General features: G+C 44.4%; 1 protein-coding gene across 3 annotated transcripts in view; it reads left to right on the plus strand.

Annotated features, from left to right (window-relative positions):
• The first annotated feature begins 1,810 nt into the window (after positions 1–1,810).
• TET1 (tet methylcytosine dioxygenase 1) overlaps positions 1,811–25,472 on the plus strand; it is a 77,268-nt gene continuing 53,606 nt past the window's right edge. Inside the window, exons 1-3 of one of the 3 annotated variants that reach the window (XM_085064301.1) lie at positions 1,811–4,311; positions 15,863–17,911; positions 24,676–24,726. In XM_085064301.1, the coding sequence (XP_084920427.1) occupies positions 15,986–17,911; positions 24,676–24,726 (1,977 nt within the window). In that variant the 5' untranslated portion in view covers positions 1,811–4,311; positions 15,863–15,985. Of the gene's footprint in view, positions 4,312–14,586; positions 14,663–15,862; positions 17,912–24,675; positions 24,727–25,472 lie in introns of those variants that run through there. The other 2 variants (XM_085064302.1, XM_085064303.1) reach the window with 2 other exon arrangements.

The raw sequence follows: 25,472 nt of genomic DNA on the forward strand, positions 1-25,472 counted from the left end.
AACATCAGTTTTTCTTTTGTCTACAATTATGGTTTCATACCCAGAAAAAAAAATACTCAGGATGATGATTTAAATGCAAGTTTCAAAATGCATCAGAAAGGGAAACATACTGGAGAAAAAAAAAATCAGCGGTTTTAGAATCAGAAAGGTCAAACACAGTATCATTCTGCAGCTGTCAACATTTTGGACAAATTTTTAGGTTTTCTGCAATGTCTCTTGAATACAGTGTGTATTCAAGAGGACTTTCTAGGAGGCATTTGAAATTTTGTCTTCAGCTCCTGGAAAAACAAAAAAACAAAAGTGCACCCTCTGAATATTGGTGCATGGAGCAAGGCGAGAAAGCACGCCTGATACTTGGTGACATCTGGTGAGAAAGCTCATGGTGTCAGATTTATTCTCACATTTCTGCAGTTACCTATTCCTCATATACTTTTTGCCTCTTGTATCTTGACCTGTGTTTCAAGTATATCAGAAATATGCCTTTTTTGAAAGTTACTCTTCCAACACGAAGAAAACAGTCATACAGATCTCAGTGCTTGCACAAGTAACAGGAACCACTTTCCAAACAAATTACCAGAACTTTTTGCTTCCTGGTTGTATCATATTGCCTTCCACAGAAATTACTCATTTTTCCCTTTTATAGATTACATTTGTTAAAATTAAGCTAGCTTCAGAATCAGGAAAGCTTCATTTTGCTCTGTTCTATCATCATTTATGTATTTGGGAAATAGCTGTTACAATACTAATTTTTTCCAATAATTAAAAAAAAAAAGCAAAGGTGGACAGATTTCTTCTAGAAAGCATGGAATAAGTCCTTTAGAGCCAAAAACTCTCAAGACTTTTTATATCTTTTAATATAACTGCAAAATTTTTGCTGTTGTTGAAGTCACCCTGATTTTTAAGTCTCTAATGGAAAGGCAACTCTTTTGTGAGTTATTGAAGCAAATTTTATAGTGATCGTTGATGCCATTTTCTCCACCCAGTTTGTATTCTTTTGAGCTTCTGCTTAGGAAAAACCTCCTTCCACCACAGCAACCATACTGTGTTAACAGCTCCAGCTGTAGAAACCTAATTTACTGATTTCACACAGAAAAGTATTGCAACTGCACTAACAGCTGAAAGTCATCAAGTTTCTAGAGTTTCACCACAGACTAGAAAAATCAATAATCACATAGATGGGCTGTTACTTCTCTTAGCTACAGGCAGGATATTTCCAGAAGATACTTTGTCAACACTCATAATTTAGGGAAATGTGCCCCATGTGTGCATACTGTTTAGGAAAGCAGTGAAAAACTTGCATTGCAAAACTAAACAGAACATCTTGTATAGATATACTAACACACAAAGGAATTCAGCAATAAGCTTTATGTGCATAGCTCTGTTGGGGTTTTTTAAATACTTACTGGTATAAAATGCTCTTGAGTTCTGGTTTTTTCATTAGCCTCTAGTTCATTTGCACCTTCAAATCTTAACATCCTCCCTGCTGTCACATCATCTTTTTACTTTGTTTACACCTTTTACAGAATTTCTCTGGTGACATCTCTTTTATGACCTATTCTTGAAAGTCATCAGCAATTTTAATGTCATTCAGGTTACACCCGTGTGACACTATGTCATCTTTCCCCGGTAAATCAACAATCAGCAGGGGAGGACATAGAAATTACAATACTCAAGAGCAGAGCTGCAAATTTGAAGGGACAAAAATCAAATAGGTAGTTTTATTAATTGTTGTAATTTAGTATTGAATTTTTTGTTGTTAAATATGGTTAGTTTTCTAAGCATACTTTGAATGTATATCAATTAAAATAGATTGTTAACACTCAAGTTAGGTAAGTTATCCTCATAGTAGTGGTTGCTGAAAAGATTATTTTCAGTGCTCTTAAAATGCTGACATACAGAAAGCCCTATTTTGGGATAGTTGCACACATTACCCTCAGGTGTCATGCCTCAGGACTGTAAGCTTTTTAAGTCTTTAGACTTGCTGCTGGTCTTTACTAATTAGTGATCTCAAGTAACATCTATCTAGTTGCCTGTTCATTTGCCCCAAACCACATCTAAAGTAATCAGAAGTACATAACTTTCCCCACAGGAGACTCATTCTTCTTCTGCCACAAAAATCACAGCTTGCAGGTTATAAATACTGTTGCAAACCTCTGTTCCTTGGCACTATGCTATCTTGAGCTCTCTTTATCTCTGTCAACGAGACAGAGAAGTGCTTCTCCCTGAAGTGAGGTGAGCAAGGAGCCAAAATGACCACAGCACAGGAAGGATCTTCACCAATAGGGTGCAGTCCTGCAGCAGAACCGGCTCCAGCCTCAGAGAGGGTACAAAGCAGGCCTATAGTACACCCAGAGAAGCAAGAAAGAAACAGAAAATAAGCCCAAAACAAGACTGGAATCAACCCTGAGAGTCATCTGGAAACCAAGTCCAGACATTAAACGAGACTAGAACCAACACCCAAAACAAGCCCACGTACTATAGCTCAGACAGGGAACGATTGCTTAGCCAGGCCTGAGCTTATATGGAGTTCCTGGGCCCACGAATCAGGTGTGTGGGTGGAGGCCCCAGGTGAGTCTGGTCAGGGCCATTAAGCCTTGTTGACACCCTCAGCACCCTGACAGTCCCTACCCACACTCTGTTAGTGAAGTCTAAGGAACAGAAATATTCTCATTAGTGAGTCTGCAAATACAGTTGATGCCAAATTTCTCTGGCTAAGCAGACTCCTTCCTTTCAGGTACCAAGAAAAGGTGTGCCCTATGTGACCTCTGTATCACATGGCCTATTGCAAAAGTGCAGTAGACTTGAAGCATCCAAAACTGTTGGGTCTGTATATGCACAATTAGCCACATTTCCCCAGATGCAGTGTTTACCAGCAAGGCAGCACGCAATCATTCTGCTGTCATGCTTTATATTACTCATGCAAAATCATGCAGTAAAGTAAGGACCAAAATTTCTAATGAAAATAGAAACTGGCAGCAAACCGCTGTCCACTGCAGGTCAGGAACATGTGTCAGGAAATACCTGGAATAAATGCAATGGGCCTGTAGAATGGGCATCAGAAGATGAAATCATAGTCCCTTCTGGCCTTATTTCACAAAAAATGGTTTTAACGCTTAAAGTATCTGTGTTCAGCATGTCTACAAATGTTAACGTGTTTTCAGTGCCAATCAGGCAGGTAGATACTATCTACAGAACGAGGGCCAAGAAAGACTAAATGAGGAAGCCATTGTCAAAACAACCATTAGAATTCAAGAGTTTCTGCATTAAACTCATGTTGTTCAAGACTTTTCCCTTTCAGCTAGTGCCAACTAACAATGCTGTGGGTGCTTTATCTGATCATCTGTATTACAAATCCAAAGGCATTAACAGTGTTTGGCCTGTGTTCAGCTGGGTTCACAGGCACAGCACCACACACCAGTGTGGCACACGGGTTCCTAGGTCACATCTAGGCTGTGAGCAGGTCACTTAGTCATGCTGAAGTTTGAGCTAATAAATAGGAGGGACACTTTGGTAGAAAATAGAAGCTGTAATCCATGTTGTGTAATCACACAGGCAGCTCTAATATTTCAGTATCATGTTTCCACTACAAGAGAAGCAGGGCTAGCTAGGATAGGCCTGGTTAGATGAAATCTGTCCTTTAAAAAGCAGCTTAGGTGTCTCTGCAGTGTAATTCTTAAGGCTTTTGGTTTGTGAAGGGCTTAAGTTCAGCATTAGTCTAACTTTTCTTAGCTTGGACTGGTGCTGTGCCTGTTCCAGAGGTCTGATCCAGATGACTCTGCAGGACTAACTTAGGGACAGCATACCTGAATAGTTCTGTTTCCAGGGTTGAGGCCCTGAGGACACTAATAGCTCTTAATGGACCTGACCAGCTGCATCTAGAGTCTCCACCCACATCCTTTGCCCGTGGGCCCAGGAGCTCTATTTAAGCTCGACCCTGACTAAACTACAGCCTCTGTTTCATTAGGGCCTTGATTTAGACTTGGTCCTTTTTAGTCTGCACAGACTGTGTTTAATGTTCACTTAGGTTATATGTAATTTTCCTTCCTTGTGGCTCTCCCGACCTGCAGCTTGAGTTCTTAGCTCAGCCTCAGACCTACCTCATCTCCTGGAAGCTGTTCTGTTACCTGACCTTGTGCCTGAATGCAGATGCTGCCCCTGGACCTGTTCTGTTTACCCTGTGTGTGTACAGTGGGGCTGGGTGCTGGCTAGTGAGGTCCTTGTCCTGCTGGCTGTTGTGCGGGGCTCCCTCTCTCCAGGAGTAGCTGCCCTCACATTTTGCTTGAGCCACCTGCAATGCAGAGCCACTTACAGGTTTGTGCACTTTATTACTTTGTACAGTGTTATTCAGTTTTGTTCATTCCGCAGGTAGGTGTGAACTTGCATTTTATTCTGGGTAATAGGATAGGGATAGGATGGCCAAAGGTCCACCAGCTTAAAACTTAGAACAATAATAAGTAGTACATACACAGGAGAGGAGGCTTGGGTAGCATCCAGGGCACTTAATCCACTCTTTCAGCTTTAAGTAATGTATACCTAAAATAGTACTTCTGTATTGTGTGGTTTTGGTTAAACTTTCTTCCATTAATTGTGCTTAAAAAAAACACCTCTAAAGATTTTTGCCTCTTCAGTGAGCTGTAGCAATGACTTCTGTGGTTTGACAATATGTTGCATAAAGAAATTGCTATGTTCTGATTACATGTTTGATATATTGCCTTGAATTCCTCTACCTTAGAGAAACAGTCATTTTTTCTCTAAGCACTTACTGAGTGAATGGGTATCTCTCTCTGATATTACTTTCCATGCCATTTTTGTTTTTATAGTATATTGGTTGGGATTTCATCCAGGTTGTTGCCTTTCTGGGGTGGAAATATAGGTGCATTTAATGGCTCCATGTGCTTTAGGGCACACTTACTATGTTCTTTTGTGTCTTTCAAGTGTCTCTTTGCACCTTTTAAGCAAATCAGCACTGCATGTTATATTCAAGATGTAAGTGGATAATAGATCTGGACTAAGTAATGATGGTGTAGGGCTGTTTCCTGTTCAGTTCTCCCCTTCTTTTGTAATGATCTCTAAGACTCCACTGGAGCACACAGAACAGCCTCACTCCTGTCACACTACTAGGATCTCTATTTTCAATGGTAGGGGAAGTCAGAGGCTGTGATGCCCACATTTCCCTCCATGTGCCTTACTTTGCATTTTAGTGAATGCATTTCATCCACCGTTTTGTTGCCCAGACAGTCATTACTGTGAGATCTTTTTCTAAACATTTATACTCAGCTTGTCTTGGTAAGCTGAATATTTTACTGTTGCCAGAAAAAATTGTGACCTACTGGTGCTACTTGCTTCCCAGGATGAAAGGCCTCAGACCATGAGCACATAAGTCTGTAGGTGTGGAAATAAACAATTCTTAGTTGTTTTCTAGCCTTTAGCATGTTTTTAATGGAGCTGTGATTGTGCATGTTGATGCTTGGGTGCTCCTGTTAACCTGCTTATTATAAATAAACCTTAATCCTCATTGCTTGTTGCATTTCTTGCTCTGCCTTTTATTCAAACCACAACTTCCAACTTATTGCCATCTTCTCAAGAAACATATTCTGATTATGTGGGGTTTTATCATCAAGTTCCAGTTCCTTCAAATTCTGCTGTGTGCAACAGTTTGAGAGCAATAGTTATTTCACCTCTCAAAACGCCTGTTATTTTATCTTATAAAAATAGCTTGTGGTACCTCATCTTCTAGCAGGACAAATCTTTGGAATGACATAGGTCTTGATATCCAGCCCTGAGGAGGATATGGTATGGTTACACCCAGCAGAGAGAACTTATGCATTTCTAGAGCTCCTTGCCACTGATGGTAACTGTTCAAAATTCAGGTGTCTGTGGTGTAGGTTTTGCCTTGTTTCATCTGAAGTGTCTGTGAGCTTGGCTAAGATTTCCAGACTGTACTCTTCTCTCACTGCAAAGACATGTAGGGTGGGTGGGAAGAGGACGGAGGTACAAATTGGTGATAGGCTACCTAACCACTGCCACTGAAGAGCCGCATTGACCAGGAGTTGTGCAGATTTGTGCAACTGCTTCTCCTTTATCACGTGTGAGTTTAACCAGCAAAATGTTGGCATTTAAAGCATCTTTAGGAATTGATGTGGATAGTACTACTCCCTTGTGTGCAGTAGAAAAGCCTCTCTGCAGGCTTGCGTTTGACTGGGTTGGTTCACACGAAGTTCTCTATATTACAGCTACAGACTTAATAATAATGAAGCCTTGCTAAAAACGTACTGCTTGGTATATTGTTTCACAGATCCCATTTCCAACATCTGTTTTTCAGTCTGAAGAGGTGTTAGATTTGGTGGCCTGCTTTTCACAAAAGGCTGTGGTGATAATGAGAGGTGGAAGAAGGGTGGATTGACTCTTCCCCTTACTGTAATATTTTATTCACGCATTTCCCTCTGGGAAGGAGCAGCAAACATCATCATCAGCTCTTAATGGATGAGGTGGGGGATGGGGAAAGAGCAAGGCTCATTATATTTTACCTCCTTGCAGGAGGGAGAGGGTGGCTCAGCAGATCTTCCTTCTCGGCCAGCATCTCCCCCACGCTTCTGGGCGTGTTTGCTCCACGCGTGGGATGGTCAGGCCCTGACGGACGCTGGTGTTTGAGAGCCCTCATGGATGGCACGTGTAAGGGGAAGGGGGTTTGGCCCCCGGCGACCCCCTCGCCCGTCACGGTTGACCAGGCTTTCCCTCCTCCGGGCTAAAAAGGAGAAAGATGATTTTATAGTGCCATCACCTTGGCTGAGCGGGAGGTATGCGGCGTCAAACCGCAGCCTCCGCAAGTAACGGGATAATTTGCCTTTTCTCTTATTACCGTCATTTTATTTATTTTGTTCTTGTTAAATAACCCCCGGCGTTAGCAGCCTGGCACGCCGACGGCGGCTCTCGTGGGCAGCCGTGGGGGCACCGCCGCCACGTTCGCCGTGCCCGGGGCCGCGCCGGGTCACCCCGGAGCGCGGGGGCGTGGGTGGGGTGTGGGGGGCGGCGAATCCCGCTCCGGCCGCGGGGATCCAGGGCGCGTTTTGCCGCCTGCCGGGAGGGCTCGGTGCGGCGAGCGCCCCGCCGAGCCGCCCCCTCCCCGCTCCCTCCCGGAGGGTCCGGCCAGGGGCGACGCCGCCGCTGCCGAGAGCACGGAGCACGTTTCGCGGCCCGGGGCTCCTCTCCGCGCCCTGGCTCATCGCGCCATGGGAGCCGCCCGCCCGTGGGGGCCCGGGCCGTGACCCGCGCCGCTCCCCGCTCCGAGCCATGCCAACATCGCCGCGCCGCAGCCCTGGTACGTGTGCGGGACGGGTCCCGGGGCTGCTGCGGGCGGGGGGAGGGGGGAACGGGACCACGGCGGGGGCTTCTGCTCTCGAATTCCCACCTTTTTTTCTTTTTTATCCCTCTGTTTTTCCACTCCTTCCCCTCTCGCTTATCCCCTTGGCTGGTTGCAAAGTTGAGCTAGGGTGGTGTGGGGAGGGGGAGGCAGAGGCACCGCCGCGGCCAGGCTCAGAGCCCCGCGGCTCGGGCCGTTCCGAGGCGGGGAGGAAGGCAGGCTGGGGGTTATTCAAATGCAAAACGCAGTTTGTTGGCTGAAAAAGCGAAAAAGTCCGGTCTCCCTGGCTGTGCTGGAGCGTGTTTGAGCTGCAGCAGCCAGAGCCTGCCTGCAAAAACCCGCCAGGCAAGAGAAACTGCCTGCAGCCTGCGTGGAGGGCAAGGGAACAATTAAAAGGGACCCTGCCCGGCCACAGAGGTCCCCAGCCAGGCGGAAAAACCCCGCAGCCCAGCCCCGCTCCCCGGTAAAACAGGCGAGCCAGGGCTGTGCAGCATCACCCCGTGGAGGTGCCGCTGGTGTGCGGAGCCGGGGGGAGCATCCGGGGGTGGCTCCCCGCCTTTGCCACGGGAGAAGCCGGGCGCGTTGGGATGGGCGCTGCGGGTCCTCAGCGCCGTCGCTGGGCTCGGCCCCATTGTCTGCAGCCCCGGGGAGGGCTCCCGGCGTTGGGGGGGCACGGCCAGCGGCGGGGCTGGGCCACGAGGAGCCGCTGCCTCCCCCCCAGGAGGGCCCTGCCTGCCCCTTCCCTTCCCCCCTTGGGGTCTGCCTGCCTGCACTGAAGGAACCAGAGCCCTGTAGGGCTGTAGTCCCCGGGGTGCTCCTGGGCGTTTAGCTGCTCTTGGAGCTGGGGGAGAAGAGGTGGTGGTCTTACGGCGACTGGAGGCTTGGTGCTGGCGGCAATGCTCCCTGCCATGTTCGTGATAGAACTAGGGAAGAAAGATGTGGTTCGCCGAATGGGTAAGGAGAAGGGACGAGGCGGCCTGCTGGGAAGCAGGACCAGCAAACCTGACAAAGGTATGGCTGCTGGCGCCCGAGGAGCGAGCAGCGGAACAGGCTGGCTTTGCGAAGGGACCTGGCGCAGCTGTAGTCAAAGGAGACGCGCCAGTTGTGTGCCCAGCCCGTCCTGCACTGAGCCAGCCTATCCTGCTGCACCCCGAAGATATTTAAAGAGCAACGTAGTCTACATCGCTTGGATCTCGGCCTATTTAGCAACGTGGTGAGATTGCTGCTCCTTTAAGGAGGAGAGGAGAATGTGCAGCGGGCATCTGGAGCAGGGCATGAGCGCACCAATCTCAGTACATACCCTTGAGTAATGTGGTGGGAGTCGACTCCCGTAAACAAGCTGGCCAGGGTGGCTGCACCAGCATGGATCTGGCTGAAGAGCTCTTATTCTAGAAATTATAGTGCAAAATGGGCAAAGATCGCAGCATTACATATTTAAACACGACCGAGATTTTTAGGGCAGAGGTGTCTCTTTGCATTTTAAAGACAATGGGAAAACGTGTGAAAACAATCGTAGTAGTAATAGTAATAATAATAATAATAATCTTCCAAATAATAATAGTTTTTCCCAGCTGTGCTCAGTTCTTTTTGAGGTACTTTTGTGGAGAGGCAGAAGGCTATTCTGTGGTTTAATCACCCTGTTTTTATTATGTCAGTCAACACAAACAAGGAAAACTTAGCATTTAGTCTTGGTCTGGGCAGGTAGCCTGGTGGACCGTAACTGCAAACGTGGAGAAAGCTGGTTTATGCTTTTCAGAGGCAGTTGCTCAGCTAGCACAAGGGGTGGTGGTGGTTCCTCTAAGGATGAGGTTCAGTCCCTCAAGATAAAGAGGCGTTTGTTGTCCTTGGAGGAGACTAGGGAAGGCTGGGTTCTGCAAAGCAAGTAATTGGGGAAGAATTCAAGGTGAGATGTACCAAGGAACTTTGATATTTACAGTTTCTGTAAGGTCTAATTCTTCACTGTGTAGTAATTCAAAATCTTCTCTGATAGTGTTTTATTATGACTGGCATGGTACCCGTGACTGTTAAAGCTGGCCTAAGCACTTCCATCCTGCTTTCTGTTTTCAGATACTTAAAATTTCAAAACACCGTTGAGGCTGAAATTTTCCAGGCTTAATCTTTGCCTGAAGGTTCTTCCCTCCGCCTCCCCCTTCTTTTAGCTGAGTTTGAGATAAGGTGATTCAGTTAATGGTGGTGGGGTTGTTTTGTGGTTTTGTTGTTATTTTTAAGAAAAGGCAAACCCCTTGAAGAATGGAGTCATAGTATCAAAAAGAAACATAGTGTTTTAAACAGCATAAATGCAGAATTAGAGAGGCATATGATTAGCTAGGGTGTTTTGTTTGTTTTGCTTGGTTTTTTATTTGTATTCGAAAGTACCTGGTGTGTTCTGGTGGATGGGTCTCTTATTTGTGAGACTTTAGAAATTACTTGGTATCTTTTTACTTTTTAGCATTCCCCCGTGAAGGTCAGTGTTGGGCTGCACTGCACAGAGATTAAAGTAAGCCTGTACTCCTGCCTGGCTGAAGGCAGGATACTTGCACATGTGATGTGAGTCTTCTCAATGGATTTTTGGTTCCAGTTGTTTGTCTGAGGCTTAATCTGGTTTGTGGTTTAGGCATGTGTGGTTCCTTGCCACACTTCTACACACTTGTATTTTTTTCTTTTTTTTTCTAATTATTCTAATAAAGCTTTCCCTAAACTGGGCGGGGGTTTTTTTGGTGGTATTTTTTTATCTGTGTGACTTACTATGCAGGCTCCAAGGTGCATGAAGTCATGACAATGCAAAATGCTAACCATGGATATCTTGCTAAATTAATGGAGTGTGCCTATTTCACAGCAGCCTGCAGCTCCTTACACAGCGGGGTGGCAGCCCTACCTTATCCTCCAAACACAGAGGTGGCCTTCCGGGGCCAGCAAGGACAAAAATTTAGGATGAAGGCTTTGGTGCTTGGTCTGCTCAGCATCATCCTGTGTTGCTGATGAATGAGTAAAGGATTGTGCTTTATGTTCCTCTGTCTCTGAGAAGCTGAGGTGGCATCCTGCAGTGCCTGTCTGACATTCGCATGCTGCTGGAAAATGTTGGCTTAAGTCAAAGCTTAATATATGTCGATGAAATATATCTGGTTGCCTTAAGAGTGGCGTAGTCCTGTAACGTAAAGCAGAAAACCTGTATGTAGGAAAATGGAGTGGGGAGGCCTCTGTACAAGGCTGTGTATGAAATAACTCATGATGAAAAGTTTCATTTTTGTTTCTTAACCAAAGCCAAATGTGTATTCAAGGATTAAAGAAGGCGGAAAGGAAAAATTAAAGCTGATTCCCTCCTCCTAACCCATTTCCCTTCTTTTAATATAAAAAGTGTTCTACAGAGCAATGAGTAGATGCAGGGAACTAAGCCAAATTGGAAAGCAGGTTAGCTTTGGTGCATCTGGGAAGAATACGCAGATGACTTTTGCACCTGAGGGTCAGATTTTTTTAATGTCTGCCTTCTCCGGTGTCTGTTGCATCTTCCTCTACAACATTTGCTACCGGTAGATGAGGTGTTTTTCAATTCTAAGTTGTGCATCTAAGCTTGTGTGACAACTTCTTAGTCACATTGCAGCCCTTATTGCTTGGGACCTGTGTATTATTAAGTGGCTTCTATTGAAGATTCCAGAACTTGTTTCCCCTGTGAGCAAATCTCAAGGGACTTTTTAAAAGATACCTAAACACTGAAACAAAATGTATTTAATAAATACATCTGGCTGTAGTGAAACCAGGTGAGTGGTATAACTAGGGACTCTAGCTGTGTCATTTCTTTTCACTATATAGCTCTGTTTGTTCAGGGGTCACTTGCCATCTTTCATGGCACCATAAAAAAGCTGCCGCCATTTGTTATGAGGACATATCTAATATATTTTTTCCCCTGCCATCTTCCAACAAGAATCAGGTTATGTAACAGAATCTTGATACTGTCTCTAGAATAAAAACTTTCTTTATTTTTTTTTACACATTTGTGTAAAGTGAAACATTGTGGGTAGGTTTGTTTAGGGGTTTTTTGTTTGTTTGTTTGGGGTTTTTGTTCTTGTGTTTTTCCCTGGACACATTCTGCCAATATGGGGTTAAAATTCTTAATTACTTTGTAGACAGAATTCTCATTTTAATTGTTTGGAATTTTGACCAAGACAGAACTAAAAGATTTACCCTTTTATTAGCTTTTTTTAGCAGTATTTGTTGAGGATTATAGCAGTCAGTGGAATTGTTCCAGGTTTATTACCATGAATGAACAAAACTTAAGCAGCTGGCCTTAAAACCAGCTTTGAGCTTTGCACATGAATTAGAAGAGGTAAGTTGGCTCAAGTAATAGGCAACTTCATGATGCACTAGTATTATCTAGAGCAGTTCCGTGAAAACCCTCCTGTCACCTATTACCTGTTTTACATCCTAGAGATGCCTGTGCTGCCCTGTGAGGGAGGGTGTGGCAGGTCTCACCTGGTTTGGCTTTCAGAAGAAAGCATTGAAGTAAGTTTGTTCCTCGCTAGGGTGATAGAAAAGTTATTATATTGCCCCACTAGGTTTATGTTTTATAGTCCCGTTGAGTCCATGTAGATGTTTTGGAAATTGAGTTAATTACTTGCTATGAAATCTGACCAATGTAATAAAGCCATTTGTTGTCCTTAAGAAGTGACATTAGATGATTTGCAACTGCTGCAGATATCAACAGTCCTTGCCACTGCTTTAAAGATAAAAGGGAAGGTAAAATATTTCCTAGTGTCACAGAGAACAACACTTGAATACCAAGCTTGCAGCTACCTAGTATTCTGGTCCTAACTGAGGAAGAGGAGACAAAAAATAGCAATGTAACTTACTGGATGTGTTATTTAAAATGTTAGATTTTAGCTAGAAGTTAAGGTGGCTGTGGCAGACTAGTATGCAAGACTAGGGGCTTTCTGTAAGGGAAGCAGAGATCTTTTGTTGACCAGCACTTTCCCCAAAAGCATACAGTCACCTTGCAGGTCAGGTCCCAGACAAAGATAATGAAAGTCAAGCAATAACCTCCCACCCCTTAAAAATTTCCTTTTGGGGTATATTCAGATTTCTTCTGAAAAACCCAAGATCACTCCAGTGACAAAACTGAGACAAAATGGATAAAAGTGTTGCTGTTCTTGTGCCCCTGTGTTGTCATCTGAGTCAGACAAAGCCTTTGCCTTCTTTTATAATGCAGCATTTGAAGTCAGGCAATTTCCTACAAATATCGGCATTCTTTTTTTAGCAAGAAAAAGGGAAGTCTTGAACCACTCTGTTCATAGCCTCTCTTATTTTGGCCCTGAAGAGAAGCAATGCTTTGGCATTGATAGTTATGTACATTCTTGCCAGACTGGTGTGTTTCTCTGTATTAACAGAATAAAAAAAAATTTAAAAATGGGCAAAACCAACCAATGAAAGAAGCCCAGGGTGATTTTGCCTCTTCAGTCCTAAAGCAAGTATTTTGCAGTTTTCAAATCATGCAATCACAGAATGGTTTGAGTGGGAAGGGAGTTTAAAAATCAACTCATTCCAATCCTCGGCCATGGGCAGGGACTCCTTCCACTAGACCAAATTGCTCCAAGCCCCATCCAACCGGGCCTTGGACACTTTGAGGGATGGGGCAGCCACAGATTCTCTGGTTAACCTGTGCCAGGGCCTCACTAGGGAGGAATTTCTTCCTAATATCTAATTTAAACTTGCCCTCCTTCACCTCCTTCGTCCAAATGCAGGTAAAGACATATTATCATGTAATTGTAGTAATGATTTTAAAAAATTACCAAATTTTTATAAATTAAACTTTTGATAATTTTGGTGGTCATGCTTCCTTAACTTCCACAATAACAGCAACAACTGCTTATGTAGAGAAGCAATATGAGCAAAGTGTTGCACCCATTCGGTATTCTCAAAAATTCAATTGCTATTTCTACTCCAAACCTCCTGTATTCTCTGGCTATTCTGCTTCTGTTTCAGCACTGATAAAGAGAAAGGACTTTATCTCTTCAGTTCCCCTCCTGACTCACACATTCTCATATTGCCTGGCCTTTGTTGAGTGCTTGCTTTCTTCCTTGCCCTGCTGGCCATAGGCTCTGAAAGTAACTCACATTTCCTCTCCTGCCCCTGTTACGTAGCTCCTCTGCTAATGGCTACTGCTGTGCCTGCTGCTTGCTTCCAGCTGGTTTTGCAGCCCACCAGGCCATCCTTTGGAATGAGGAGCCCAGTCTCTGTCAGAAGCTCAGGAAACTGGGGAGGCTTTTTGCAGGCTGCCAACAACTATTTCATGGACCTGCTGATGTGATGCTGATGCCCTCTTTGATTCGTGGAGTGACTCCTAATGGCCATGTCTCCCTTCCCCCGTGGGTCTCCAGGGAAGAGTAGCGGGAGGAGAGTACTTGAATTACCTTCACTTCAGTGTTGTCTTTGTTTTGCCATTTCAGTGTCTGACCCAGCTTTTACAGAGTGCTTCTGTGGGGGCTGTTCAGGTCTCTTCTGTGGCCTTTGAAGCTTCACCTGCAACTACAAACAATTCCATGTGTCTGTGTAGTCTCTCCAGGTTGGATGTGTTGCTGTGATTGAGGACAGATGCTTTTCAGCTTGTTTATTGTGTGTTTGATGGGCACTGTTTTCTGACCTGACCTGAGAAGGGTGTTTAGCATTGTCTTGTACAGGAGTACAAGGCTCTAAATGGTATTTGTGTGTGAAAAAACCTGCTGTCTCAGTAATCATGTTCATCTGATACGTAAGATGTTGTGATACAAGATAATCACATCATGTTTGGATAAGGTATGTGGTTTATATATTGTAGTACAGAGGATCAGTTGGCTTACTACAGCTGAATCAACAAGAGCCAGGCTACAAAATGCTTTAAATGAGCTACTCAAAAAGAGTTTGGGGAGTTACTGTTAGCTTTGGTGGGTGCTGTGGCCACTGGGCAGCCTGCCCAAGGCTGTGACAAGACAGCTGGCCAGAAACATGCTGGCCAGTGTTCTGCTTTGGGGAGCAGCTAGCTGGTGGCCCCACACAGAGGCCATGTGTGTTTGCTGTGCTAGCCCATCCCCTTGGCAGGATAATGAGCTCCAGTTGGTGCAGTGCTGTTTGGGCTGCATTAGCATAGCTCTTCTCACCTTCGGCAGAGCTCAGACCAGGCTGTGGGGAAGTGCAGCCTCCATGAGATCACCCTGTTGGCTTCAAGGTGGGGATCGAGGTCATAAGAGGGAGTGGTGGTGTCAGAAACCTGGTAGCACTCTTTCCTCTTCTGTTTCCTTTAGGAGTCAAGATCCCTTTCTTTTACTTCCATTTGAGGTCAGGATTTTAGACATCATCCCGATATTTCTTGTTTTCCTTTTTCTTGGCCTCTTCCCATCGATGAGGTGCAGATGGCCTGGAGATGACTTGATTTGGGCTTAAGGAATTGAAAGGAATGATGGTGAAGGGAAACCACCCTCCTGCTGGAGACTATAGAGCCTCTGGCTCTGCCTGTTCCCATTTTTAGGCTGCCCTTGTCTACCCACCTGATCTATTCAAACATCTAAATAAACTTTTCAGAGCCTTCAACCAGTACTTTAAAAGGACTATGTGGTTAAAAATATGTACTTGTGAGAATTGCTGTCTTTTAAAAAACCCCAACCTGCCTTGAGGGAAATTGATTTGGAGCATGAGAAATCTGTTGTGTCTTTTGAGATGATTCAGTTGTTTGGGGAGCTGGGGGACCTGTGGGTTGCAGTTGTGTTTGGGGACAAAAGCTTGGGAGAGATGCATGGTGGGTTTTTTTGAGGGTAAATGTATTGTCGTAGTGATAAAGGAAAGACAACTGCCATGCATAAAACATCTGATATAGGTAGAAAGTATGGAATCAAGACTTGGAATGTACAGTGTGCTGTGATGGTATTCTGGAAGATAACACTGAGAAAGACCAATTCTTCCCTGGTCCAGTTTCCCTGTAATACCAAAATTGATGTCTTTGGGAAGCTAGTTACTTCTCCCATTTTAGCTGGAAATGTACCATGGTGGGCTACCAGTGGGTGGTGAAGAATGAGAGATGCCCTGGTGATGACCTACTGAGTACACACACACAAAATAAACTCAGCTTTGTTCTTTCTTTCCTGAATGTCCTTACACTGATAAATATGATCTCCCCTTACTCCAGGGAAGTTCATTGGTTAATGAACTGTTAATAAAATTGAGAAAACTCAGACTTTTTAGAACTGAAATAAATAATAAATATGTGAAAAGAAATAGTAAATAAATAATAAATGTGATGTTGCCTGGTCATTTGAGCTTAGTTTGCTTCTTTATTTGTGTTACAGGCCTCTAGGCAAGCTTTTTGTTTTGTAGCATACTAATGTTTTCAAAACTTTTGTGCTAATTGAACCTAACACCCAATACTGCTATTTCTAATTCTACTTCTGTATATTTAAATATTAAAATGGTCAGTTTAATGTATGTGCACCTTTTATTAATTAGAATTATATTAATGCTGTTTTGTATGTTTTTCTATTTCAGAGTTGGCATTGTATCAGCACAGAAAGCAGCAATGGGAGTATGCAGTTTTCTATTGAAGAGGTCTCTCAAGAGCTCATGATTTTTTTCCATCTCTTCTGTTAACATTCCTCCTGCTCCGCAGACATGGCTCACCATGCAAGGCCTTCCAGATCAGCCAAAAAAGAAGAGTTAGGCAAAAGGAAAACTAACCAGAGCAAAAAGAAATCTAGCCAACTGAGGAAAAAACCCACGAAGACTGCCACGAAATCTGTTAGTTCTGGAAAAGGGAAAAAAGCAGTGCAAGAAAAAGATACTAAGAAAAAACAGCAAGAAAAGAAACCAATCATGAGCTCTTCAGGTAGACTTCTTAGGAGCAATGTAACCAGAGCCTTGTCTGGAGCATCTTGGGTGAGTTTGGAGAAAGCTGACAATATCCTCTTTCACAACCAGGATTCTTTTGACATCCATGGCTTTACAATGTCTCTCCGTAACCGATCCTTCTCTCGTCGATTGTCCCAAACTCCAATAATTGCAAAACCCAGGAAAGCTGCAGCACAAAAAAGGCTAGAAACAAAGGAAGAACATGAACAAGAAGCAGTGGCAGTAGTAGAAGAGAAAAATGATGAAACAGGCGAAATAGCTTTACAAGAAGATTTAACACAAAATGAGTTAGCTGTTCTGCCTGTAGAAGGCTGTCTGTGTAGTGCAGGTGAAGAGCCTGTTATCCCATGTGCCAGTCAGGACAAGGGGGTACAAATACCTGAAACAGATTACACTATTTCAAACAGTCAGGTAACTGATGATGGTACAGAAGCTTCAGAGGTGAGCTCTAAGCATGAAGACCTGCTCTGTGAGCAGATACCCAGTAATCTTGATACAGGTATTTTGGCTGAAGCATTTGTTGAACATGCTATGCTGGTGCTTTCATCATCTTCTGACACTGTAATTGCCTCTGAATCAAACTCAAAGGTGCATGCAGAGACTCCCTTCAATGTGGTGCCTAACAGTACAGAACCTGACTCTAGCTCTGTTGATACCTCAGACCTCAGCTCAGCAGTACTGATGGAGTCAGTCACACTTGCCAAATCCCGCATTGGAGCAGAGTTGGACATGGTGCTACCTAGGGAAGAGCAAGTCTTGGATTCTGCACCTCTAGTTACCTCTGAGTTTAACTCACAAGAACATTTATTAGAAGGTGCAAGGTCACTTGCAGAGTCCTGCTTGAAGGCAGGTTGGGATTTGGAATCTGAGAATAAAGACTTTGGTTTAAATTCCAGTTCTTTAGCTGCCTCTGAATCAAATTTGCTTTTACATTTTCAAGGTGCAAGCTCACTTGCAGAATACCCCATGAAACTGGTTGTGGATTTTTTACCCATTCACAAAGAATTTCATTCAAATTCAGATTTGAGCTGTACAAGAGAGAATTCAGAATTTGACCCAAAGAACATATTTACAATATGTGAACCAGTCTCCAATACCTCTTTAAACAATATTGGGGTAGAGGACATTGAACAACTTGTTAAATGTATTGATGCAGAGACATTAATTTTAAATTCCGGATATGTCCCCACATTATCTTCAGATTTAGAAAAAAACACGGTTGATAAAATCTCTGCTGAAAGCTCTGGACAATTCTCTGCAGGTTTTGTTTCAGAGTTGCCTTCAAGCATGGAAATCTCTGCTCTTGCCTCAGAAAAAGCCATAAATGCAGATTTGCCAGCTGACTCAAGACTGCAGCATAATGATTATTCATCACAGCTGGGAAGTGTCGGAGTAAGCTTGAATTTGGTTCAGGACAACGTGAGCAACAGCACTGAAGCAGTTGAGGCCTCAGGGCCGTCCTCTCTTAAAAATCCAGCTGGTGATTACCCTGTTCCATATTCATCCTTGCTCCCTATGCTGGAGAAAAAGAAACGAAGGCGTTGTGGAGTCTGTGAGCCCTGTCTGCGGAAGACAAATTGTGAGGAATGCAGCTGTTGCAGGAAGCGCAAAACTAGTCACCGGATATGTAAAAAGAGAAAATGTGAAGAACTGAAAAAGCCACCACCACCAGTCATGCTACCTTTTGAGGTAAGACAAGGAAGTTGTAAATTAAGTCACTCTATTGAGGCTTGAGGTGTATCTGTAAATTCTGCAAAGGGAAATGCTGGCCACATTACAGCTTTAGAGAGTTCAGGGTTACTGTTGGTGCTAACAGGTTGTACAGTAACTTCCTCTTGTCATCTACAGAAGTGTAGGTTAGACTGAGCTGGAGTTAGTCTTGTTCCTGCTTTGTAAATCCCTAAAATCATAGGTAAATATGCCTTTAACGGTGTGTCCCTGGTATTGATATATTGTCCAAAACAATGGATTAATTAGAGTGCGTGAAGAAATGAGAAAGATTTAAGCACAAAATGTGGGGAGGAGGGAGATGGAGGGTAGTCTTAGGAGACTGTGAATTACTAGGGAGAGTGCTGGTATTTCAAAATACTTAGGGCTAAAAGCAAAGGAAGGCAGGTTGTTCACTCTTCGGTTCAGTTAAAGTAATTTGCTTGTGATGACAGATTAGGTGGAAATCAATTTATAAACTTCAGGAGCAAGTTGTAGCTGCATTTTCCCCTTTCGCATCTCTCTGCCTTTCTAATTGTCTGCTCTTCTGTTTCTCTCATTTCACTTCTCCTTCCTTTCTCTCTTTGTCTCTTATCACATTCTCTGTACATACTTTCTTTTTCTGTGTTTCTTACTCATTTTTCTGATCCATCAGCCTTTTATAACCCAGGTCATTACTTTTGGAACAAAGAGGAGGGGAAAAGACAGTCTGTATGCCCATGTGATAACAGCACTGACCTTCTGAGGGATTTCAGTTCAAGATCAGGCTTTAAATCAGGTAAGTAGGGAGTTGAACATAGATTTCCCACATCCCAACTTAATTCACTGACCTCTTAGCTGCAGAGTTACAGTCGGCACTGCCAGGTCCTGCTGGGAGTGTTCTCTTCATATGATCCAATAGTATCTGAACCACAGAGGGGGAGAGGCTGTCTTGGTAGTTAAATCACTGGGACATTTGCCTTGGGATGTGGAAAACTGAGGTTCAGGTCTCTCTACCAGTGTGTACTCTGTGTGGAAGAGTTCACACTGGGGAGAATCCACCTGCAAAACCTTTCTCAAGAGCAATTTTATTAAAATGGTGTGTTCTTACAGCAGGTAGAAATTCCTGAGGAGATCTCAGTTGAGGAGATCTCAGGAGACCTCTTGTTCTGAGTGCTCTGCCCTGTGCTTACCAGGGTTGGCAGAGAAGTCCATTCTGGTTTCGAGGCAGGCAAGCAGAAAGGAGAGTCCTGTAGCAGTGAGGGGATATGATATATTCCCCTTTGTGGGGAAGTATATTTTAAGGTATGATGTTTAGGGAAGTAGCTTGGCTCAGAATTAATTCAAAAACCTTTCTGTCTCAACTACTCCTAAATACACTTAAAAAAAAAAGGGGGGGGGGAGGGACAGCTGTAATGTGACTTAAGGTAGATATTGAAATAATAAAGGTGGTAGAGACTTCTGAATTTTTACAGCAAAAGAGTAGTGACACTGTCCTTTTGTATATTTAGTCAGTGGGATTGAAGAAAAGCTCATGGGAGAGAATTTGTGGAGTTGAGGTAGGAAGTGATCTAAAAGCCACGTTTTAAACAGGGTTTTGGCAGGGTCAGTGAGAGGAAGCACTCTAGCTTTTCTGTCAACCTTTGTTTTCCAGGCTAAACATACTTCTTTTCTTGTTGCTCAGCCTGACCTTCTCTTTGCAGATTAGCTTTGCCCCTTCACCTTTGTCCTCTCTGGGCACTCATTTTACTTTCTTTATGAGAGATTCCTTGTTTTTATTCTTTTCTTTGGCAGCTTTTATTTTGATGTGCTTTTATTTCATCAGACTGGTCACATTCTGTATGATGCATTCGGAGCTGCACCAGAGGCCTCCTTCATTTCTCGTTAAATTTCATATGAAATTTCAGGGTGCTGCTTGGAGGAAATGAAGAATTCCTGACATTTAAGAACAAGTCAGGTGTTTTCTTATAAAACTGTATTTGAACGAAACCTGGTGCATTTTCAGATATGCCTAGAAAGAAGCCTTGCCTCATTTTCAATCTCTAGAAACTGTGCTCTCAGAAAATGAGAGGAAAGTATTTGTACAATGTCACCTGATCTCTTTAAAGATGTTGAGATACAGGGGAAGGTGTTGGGGGATGCGGAATGCTATCACTCACTTTAGCAGCTATCCTTTAGATAAGATTGCAGGGAATCCCGTTGTGTTTTCACAGACTGGTAGCACTGGGACTTCTGTGACAGGAATGTGTTTCAAATAGAAGGCAGCTGGGGAAAACCCGAAACTGTAGGTCTCTGTCCATGGTATAGAAAGTGAACATAAATAATCAAGCAAAATGAGGTTGGCTTCAGTGTGTTCCTTGTTCAGAAGAGTCATGCTTCTTTCTCTCATGTTGGTGGAATGTAAGCATTTTTTGGAGGTGATTCACTGGGAGGAGGGTGTAGGGGATAGACGTGCTCTGAGGAAGCATAGTTTAAATGTTGGTGTTTTAAGGGAATTATTTCTTTCCATTCTGACTAAAAAATGCAAAAGTCCCTATGAAGTCAGTGAGAGCTCTGTGCATTAAAGGGCTATATAGTCAGTGTGAGGGTTGGCAGTCCATACATGCTGCTTATGAAAGAAAGTGTTGGTTTTCTTAAAGAACTTAGATGGATTTGCAGTTACAGGGAGTTACTTCTACAGTTCTGGCTGGTAGAAGCCATGAATGTAAACTGAAGTGCATATTCCAACACCCATGCCCACGTGTGCACAAGCACTTAGCCCTTGGGAAAATATCAGTTGCATGTTTGGAACTGGCATTAGTTAGGTTACTGTTATTTCCATTAATTCACACATAATGCAGATAAAGATTTGAAAACTATATTGGACTTGAAAAATATAATTTAAAAATAACAGCCACATAAACCTTCAGTGATACTGTACCTTCCTGAATGTAATGGGTTTTGCAGGGATGTGACATCATGAAAGTCTGGATAAGGCATTGTGGGCTCTAGTTCCCTGTGTGTAGCAATACTGTTGAATGTAATGCCCCTCTTTGTGAGGGATTCATATCGTGCCTGTTTGGTGTACTGCTGATAAAGAAGAATCCTAAAATATATAAGGGAAAACATTTTTTTGCTTATTGAATTTTTTTTGAAAGAGCAGCTCAGTAAATAAAATGTTAACAAGGTTTCAAAAGAAGAGGAAAAAGGCTTTATCTTGGGTTGCTGTCCCTCTCAGAATGAATAGTGCAGCAATACTTCACAGTGAAGAGTTTGAGAAGCTTACACACATGCAAGTGTGATGCTTCCACATTTTTGTCTTTAAGGACTGCTGTTTTCTGAAATAGTATAGCAGTTACTGCAGGCTATTTCGCAGCTGTTTGTTTCCAAAAAGCAGACTGAATTCCAAAAAGTTGTTTGCTTTGCTGCCATTGCTCTGCATACTGTCAGGGCTGTCTTGATGAGTTGCAGTGTGGGGCAAGGATTTTATAGGCTTCAGAATGTGGATAGGGAAGGTGGCTCATGGTTTATTTTCTTTTCTCCATGGAAAAAAGATTCCCGTTTTGGCCAGGCAGGTGTTGCAGGTGGAGCAGCACCCGGTGCTGGTGCAAGCACTGCCTGCGGGGTGCTCGCAGCCATGGCCGGAGCTGCTGGCTGCGCTGGGCTCTGGCAGGGCCGATGGGATTCAGTCGGCTCTCAGCTTGCCAGCGTGCTCCTGGGGGAGCTGTTGCCCTGGCGCAGGGGGCTGTCAGGCTCAGCAGCTCCGGTTACCGAGCTGAACTTGTAGGGGTTCATGACCCCACAGCTCCTCTTGCCCAAAAGGCCATAAACTTAGGAGCTGCTGCTGAGCTGTCGGTGTGGGGAGCTCTCATCTCCAAAGGCTGCTTTCTGCAGGGCCTCGAAAGGCAGGGTGCCTACACTTTTGGGTCCCACCTAGGCAGGGAGCCCTCTTGGGCTGAAAGCATCTGCTGGAGAGAGCTTTAATTCCTATCAGAACTAAATAGCTAGGTTCAGTGGGACCTGTAGTCAACAAACTGACTAAAAAAATGAGGTCACTGAGTGTAAATTCACTTGGGTTGCCCAAGGTGTCTGGAGACATCTTATTTAATGGCTGTAATCTGAGTAACATAAAATATTAAATAACAATGAGGGCCTCCTTGTCTGTGGGTTTTTAACACACAGCTGAAAAACCCAGACATATTAAAAAAGGATGCTGCAATTCAAGTTGGTTGGGAACTTTCCAGTAAGCCATTCCTTGAATGGAAAACGCTGATTTAACAGGAACTTCTCACAGATACTATCTGTCTTAATGCAACTACTTTTGAGGGAAGTTTCTCAAGGCTTCAAAGGAAATTTCTGTTTAAAACTTAAAAAGGATATGAGAATTATTGGAACAGGTTGGTGGTAAGGGCTTTTGGCCTGATGCAGACCAAAGTCTTGAACTTCGGTCTCCCACGTCCCATCTGTCTCCTCTTGAATTTTGAAAGGTTTGCTCTGCTTTGGAGGACAACCAAGTGTCAAAATCTCAAATAAAACCAAAATGGAATTCTTGTTTTCCAGCCAGGCCTAGCTATAATCAAGAAATTTAGACTTTGTGGTATTTATTTTACAATAGACTCCAGAAATATTTAAGCCAGTTGAATTTTAAAATGAGAGCACATAAAACCACTCCTGAGCATGATACTTGAGAGTTCTGTTAGGGGATAGCACACAGCTAGAGGAGTTTGGTAGTGTGTGTGATGAGCAAAGCTGCATATGGCCAACCCAGCAGATGTGGGGCAGGGAGTTGGCGTTGTGCAGTTTGCTCTTATTTTACACACACAGTCACACTCTGGGGGAGTGTAAAATAATTACAACTCACAGTACTTTGCCATTCTCTGTGATCCTGGGTGTGGACTATAATGCTGCCTAAATTACAGTGAGATGGATTAGTTTGTGCTCCAGTTATTTTCAGAGGCTATGTTTAACAAGTTGCCTCCTCACCGCTCCTTATTTTCTGTGCTGGTTCTTAAGGCTTTTATGGGAAAATTATTTGAAGAGATTTCTTTCCTTCATTGTGTCATAGGACCCATCCTACCATGAGGGGAAAGTGCCTGAGTAACATGGAAACCCAAAACTGCTGTCCAGTGCACGCACCAATCTGAAGACTAAATCAGAATATGGGGTCTTAGGTTTCTTAGCGAACAAAATATGGGTTTTTTCTGTACTGTAAAGCACCTTAAGTAGCCAAAACTACGAAGAATCAGGTCACTAATTGTATGTACCTCTCTCATTTTTGTTATGCATAAAGACCCTTGCCAGACTTGCGGTGTTTGGGGGAAAAAAATTATAAATCATTATTTTTATTTTACCTTATCCTAAATCCTGCTTAATACCTCACTCTGGTGCAATAAATGAGGAGCTTAGATACAAGGTAGCATCAGACAACAAAAAATGGGCAACAGCTTTCTCTGACTTAATTGATGCTCTGCAGAATGAGTTGTGTGTCCCGGTCTGAGCATTTCCTCTGTTTTAACTGATTCACACCAATAAGCAGACAGGAATTACATTATAGTATAGCACTGTATAAGAAGGCAGTTTCAGATTGCAGTTTGTAGCTGATGAAAAGATGTTCTTAACGGTTTTTATCTTCAGTGCATAAATCCCTGGCCAACGTTTTGATTTCGATGTCAACTGCAAAACTTTTCAGTGAATGCTTAGGTGACTGCAGTGTTAGATACGTTGTTATTTGTTTGTTGTCCCTAGTTAGCGAGTGTCTGTGATCTATGAGGGCTCGGTGTGACAACTGGTAGAGCTGTGACCCCTCCGTCCTCCTTCATCCGGATGAACGTTTAAGCAGGTGGAGTTGTGGGAAAATTGCACTCGATGTTTGTATGGTGGCCAGTTCCCATTGCAATCGGTTAGCAGCAGATTGGTTCTGTTGCTGTTGTGTGCTGTAGGAATAGATGCAAACAGGGGAGAGTCTTCAGCGGGACTGCGCTGGGAGGGCAGGGTCCGCTGGCTGGTGATCCCGGTGGGCGCTGGGCTCCTCACCCCGCGCTCACATTTTGGAGGGGGCTGGTGCAGCGTCGCGTCCCCTCGGCTCGGGACAGCAGGCGAGGGCAGGCTCTCACCTCCACCAGGTGAGCGGCGATTTCTGCTCTTTCCACGACGATCCGGGTGCGGAGCCCCACGACGACCGCCGGTTCCCGACGCTGCATGCCCGGTGCCGCTCACCGAGAGGGTCGGGGCTCTGCCGCCCTGGGCACGGCGCTGTGCGCACGCGTGCGCGGGCACCGTGTCCTCGCCTGACCCCGGTCTCATCGCAGCCCTCGCCGAGCCGAGCGACCCCGGCCCCGGTGCCCGGGTGGGTGCCCCGTATCGCCCGGGCCGTGCCCGGGGAGCGGGCGCGGGGCGGCGCCGGCTCCGCGGATAGTCCGTGCCGGCTCTTGCGGGCGGCCGCGCGGCAGCGCCTTTGTTCGGGCGGCAGGCCGCGGGGGGGCGCTGCGGGGCGCTGCGCGCTCCCGCGGGGATGCACGCGGCGCGCGGCCGCGCGGGCGCCGCTGCGGCAGGAAGCAAAGATGGCGGGGCAGGGGCGCCGCCGCCGTGAGGGGCAGCGCGGGGCTCCCGCCATGTGAGGGGCGCCGGGGGCGGCGGATGGGCCGCCGGGAGCCGCCCCGGCCCGCGCAAGTGCCGCCCGTAAAGCACTCGGGGTATTGCAGAAATAGCGCTGTTCCATAATAAAAATCGGAGGTGTCCGCCTGCCTTTGTGACCACAACTTATATTCTGCAATTTGATGTTTTTTTAGGTCCTAACAGAAAACAAAAGGCCTCAGAGGAGGAAGCAAAGAGTTTTTAAGGTAACCGCTGATCGCTTTGATATTTCTCCCCTCTCATTTCGAGCAGCATTTCCTAGTCCTAGGGCCCAGGAAGGCAAAGGGTTAAGCGCTGGGTAGCGGCGCTTTCCAGCTATCCAGCAGATTAGCTAATTTTAAAAGCACAGAACATGTCCTTTCTTCCCTCTTTCTCTCCAGCATGTTGTAGACAGATTTGAACCTTTCTGCACAAGTCTGTAGACCAAAAGTTTGCCTTCCCTTGCTTTGAAGGTTCCCTTTAATTTCTTCTGTTCCTAGTTTTATACTTCCAAAGGTAACAGCTAAATGGTTTTAGCAAACCGATTTTATGGCATCTGAAGTTTCATGTGAGAAGTCAAAGTTAAACTGCAAGCCAAGTTAACAAAAGTGGAATTTTTTTACTTACTTTACTGAAGTTTTGATTTCCTCTCTTTCTTTAAACTTTAGAATACCTCAACTGAAACTGAAAATTTTGTAAACTTGCAAGAACCTTCAGTTTCACGTGGTAACACTTCGTTCCACACTTTTAAGATGGCTATCTTTCATGATAACAGAAGATTGGTCTTTCAAATGGCAATGGTTTAGTTTTTATGCCGAAGTACAGAAATGCCACACTTATGGCTAATGTTTTGTTTGTTGGTAGGTTTTTGGGTTTTTTTAAGTTAGAGGCAGTATATGGATATTGCTTCTTTCAGCTAATGTTTAGAACGTTTTGAATAGAAATAAGTCATTATTTCTGTTGTTGCAAACTA

The sequence above is a fragment of the Lichenostomus cassidix genome, chromosome 6 (genome assembly GCF_008360975.1).
Source record: "Lichenostomus cassidix isolate B80296 chromosome 6, HeHo_3.0, whole genome shotgun sequence".
In the NCBI taxonomy this organism is placed as follows: Eukaryota; Metazoa; Chordata; class Aves; order Passeriformes; family Meliphagidae; genus Lichenostomus; species Lichenostomus cassidix.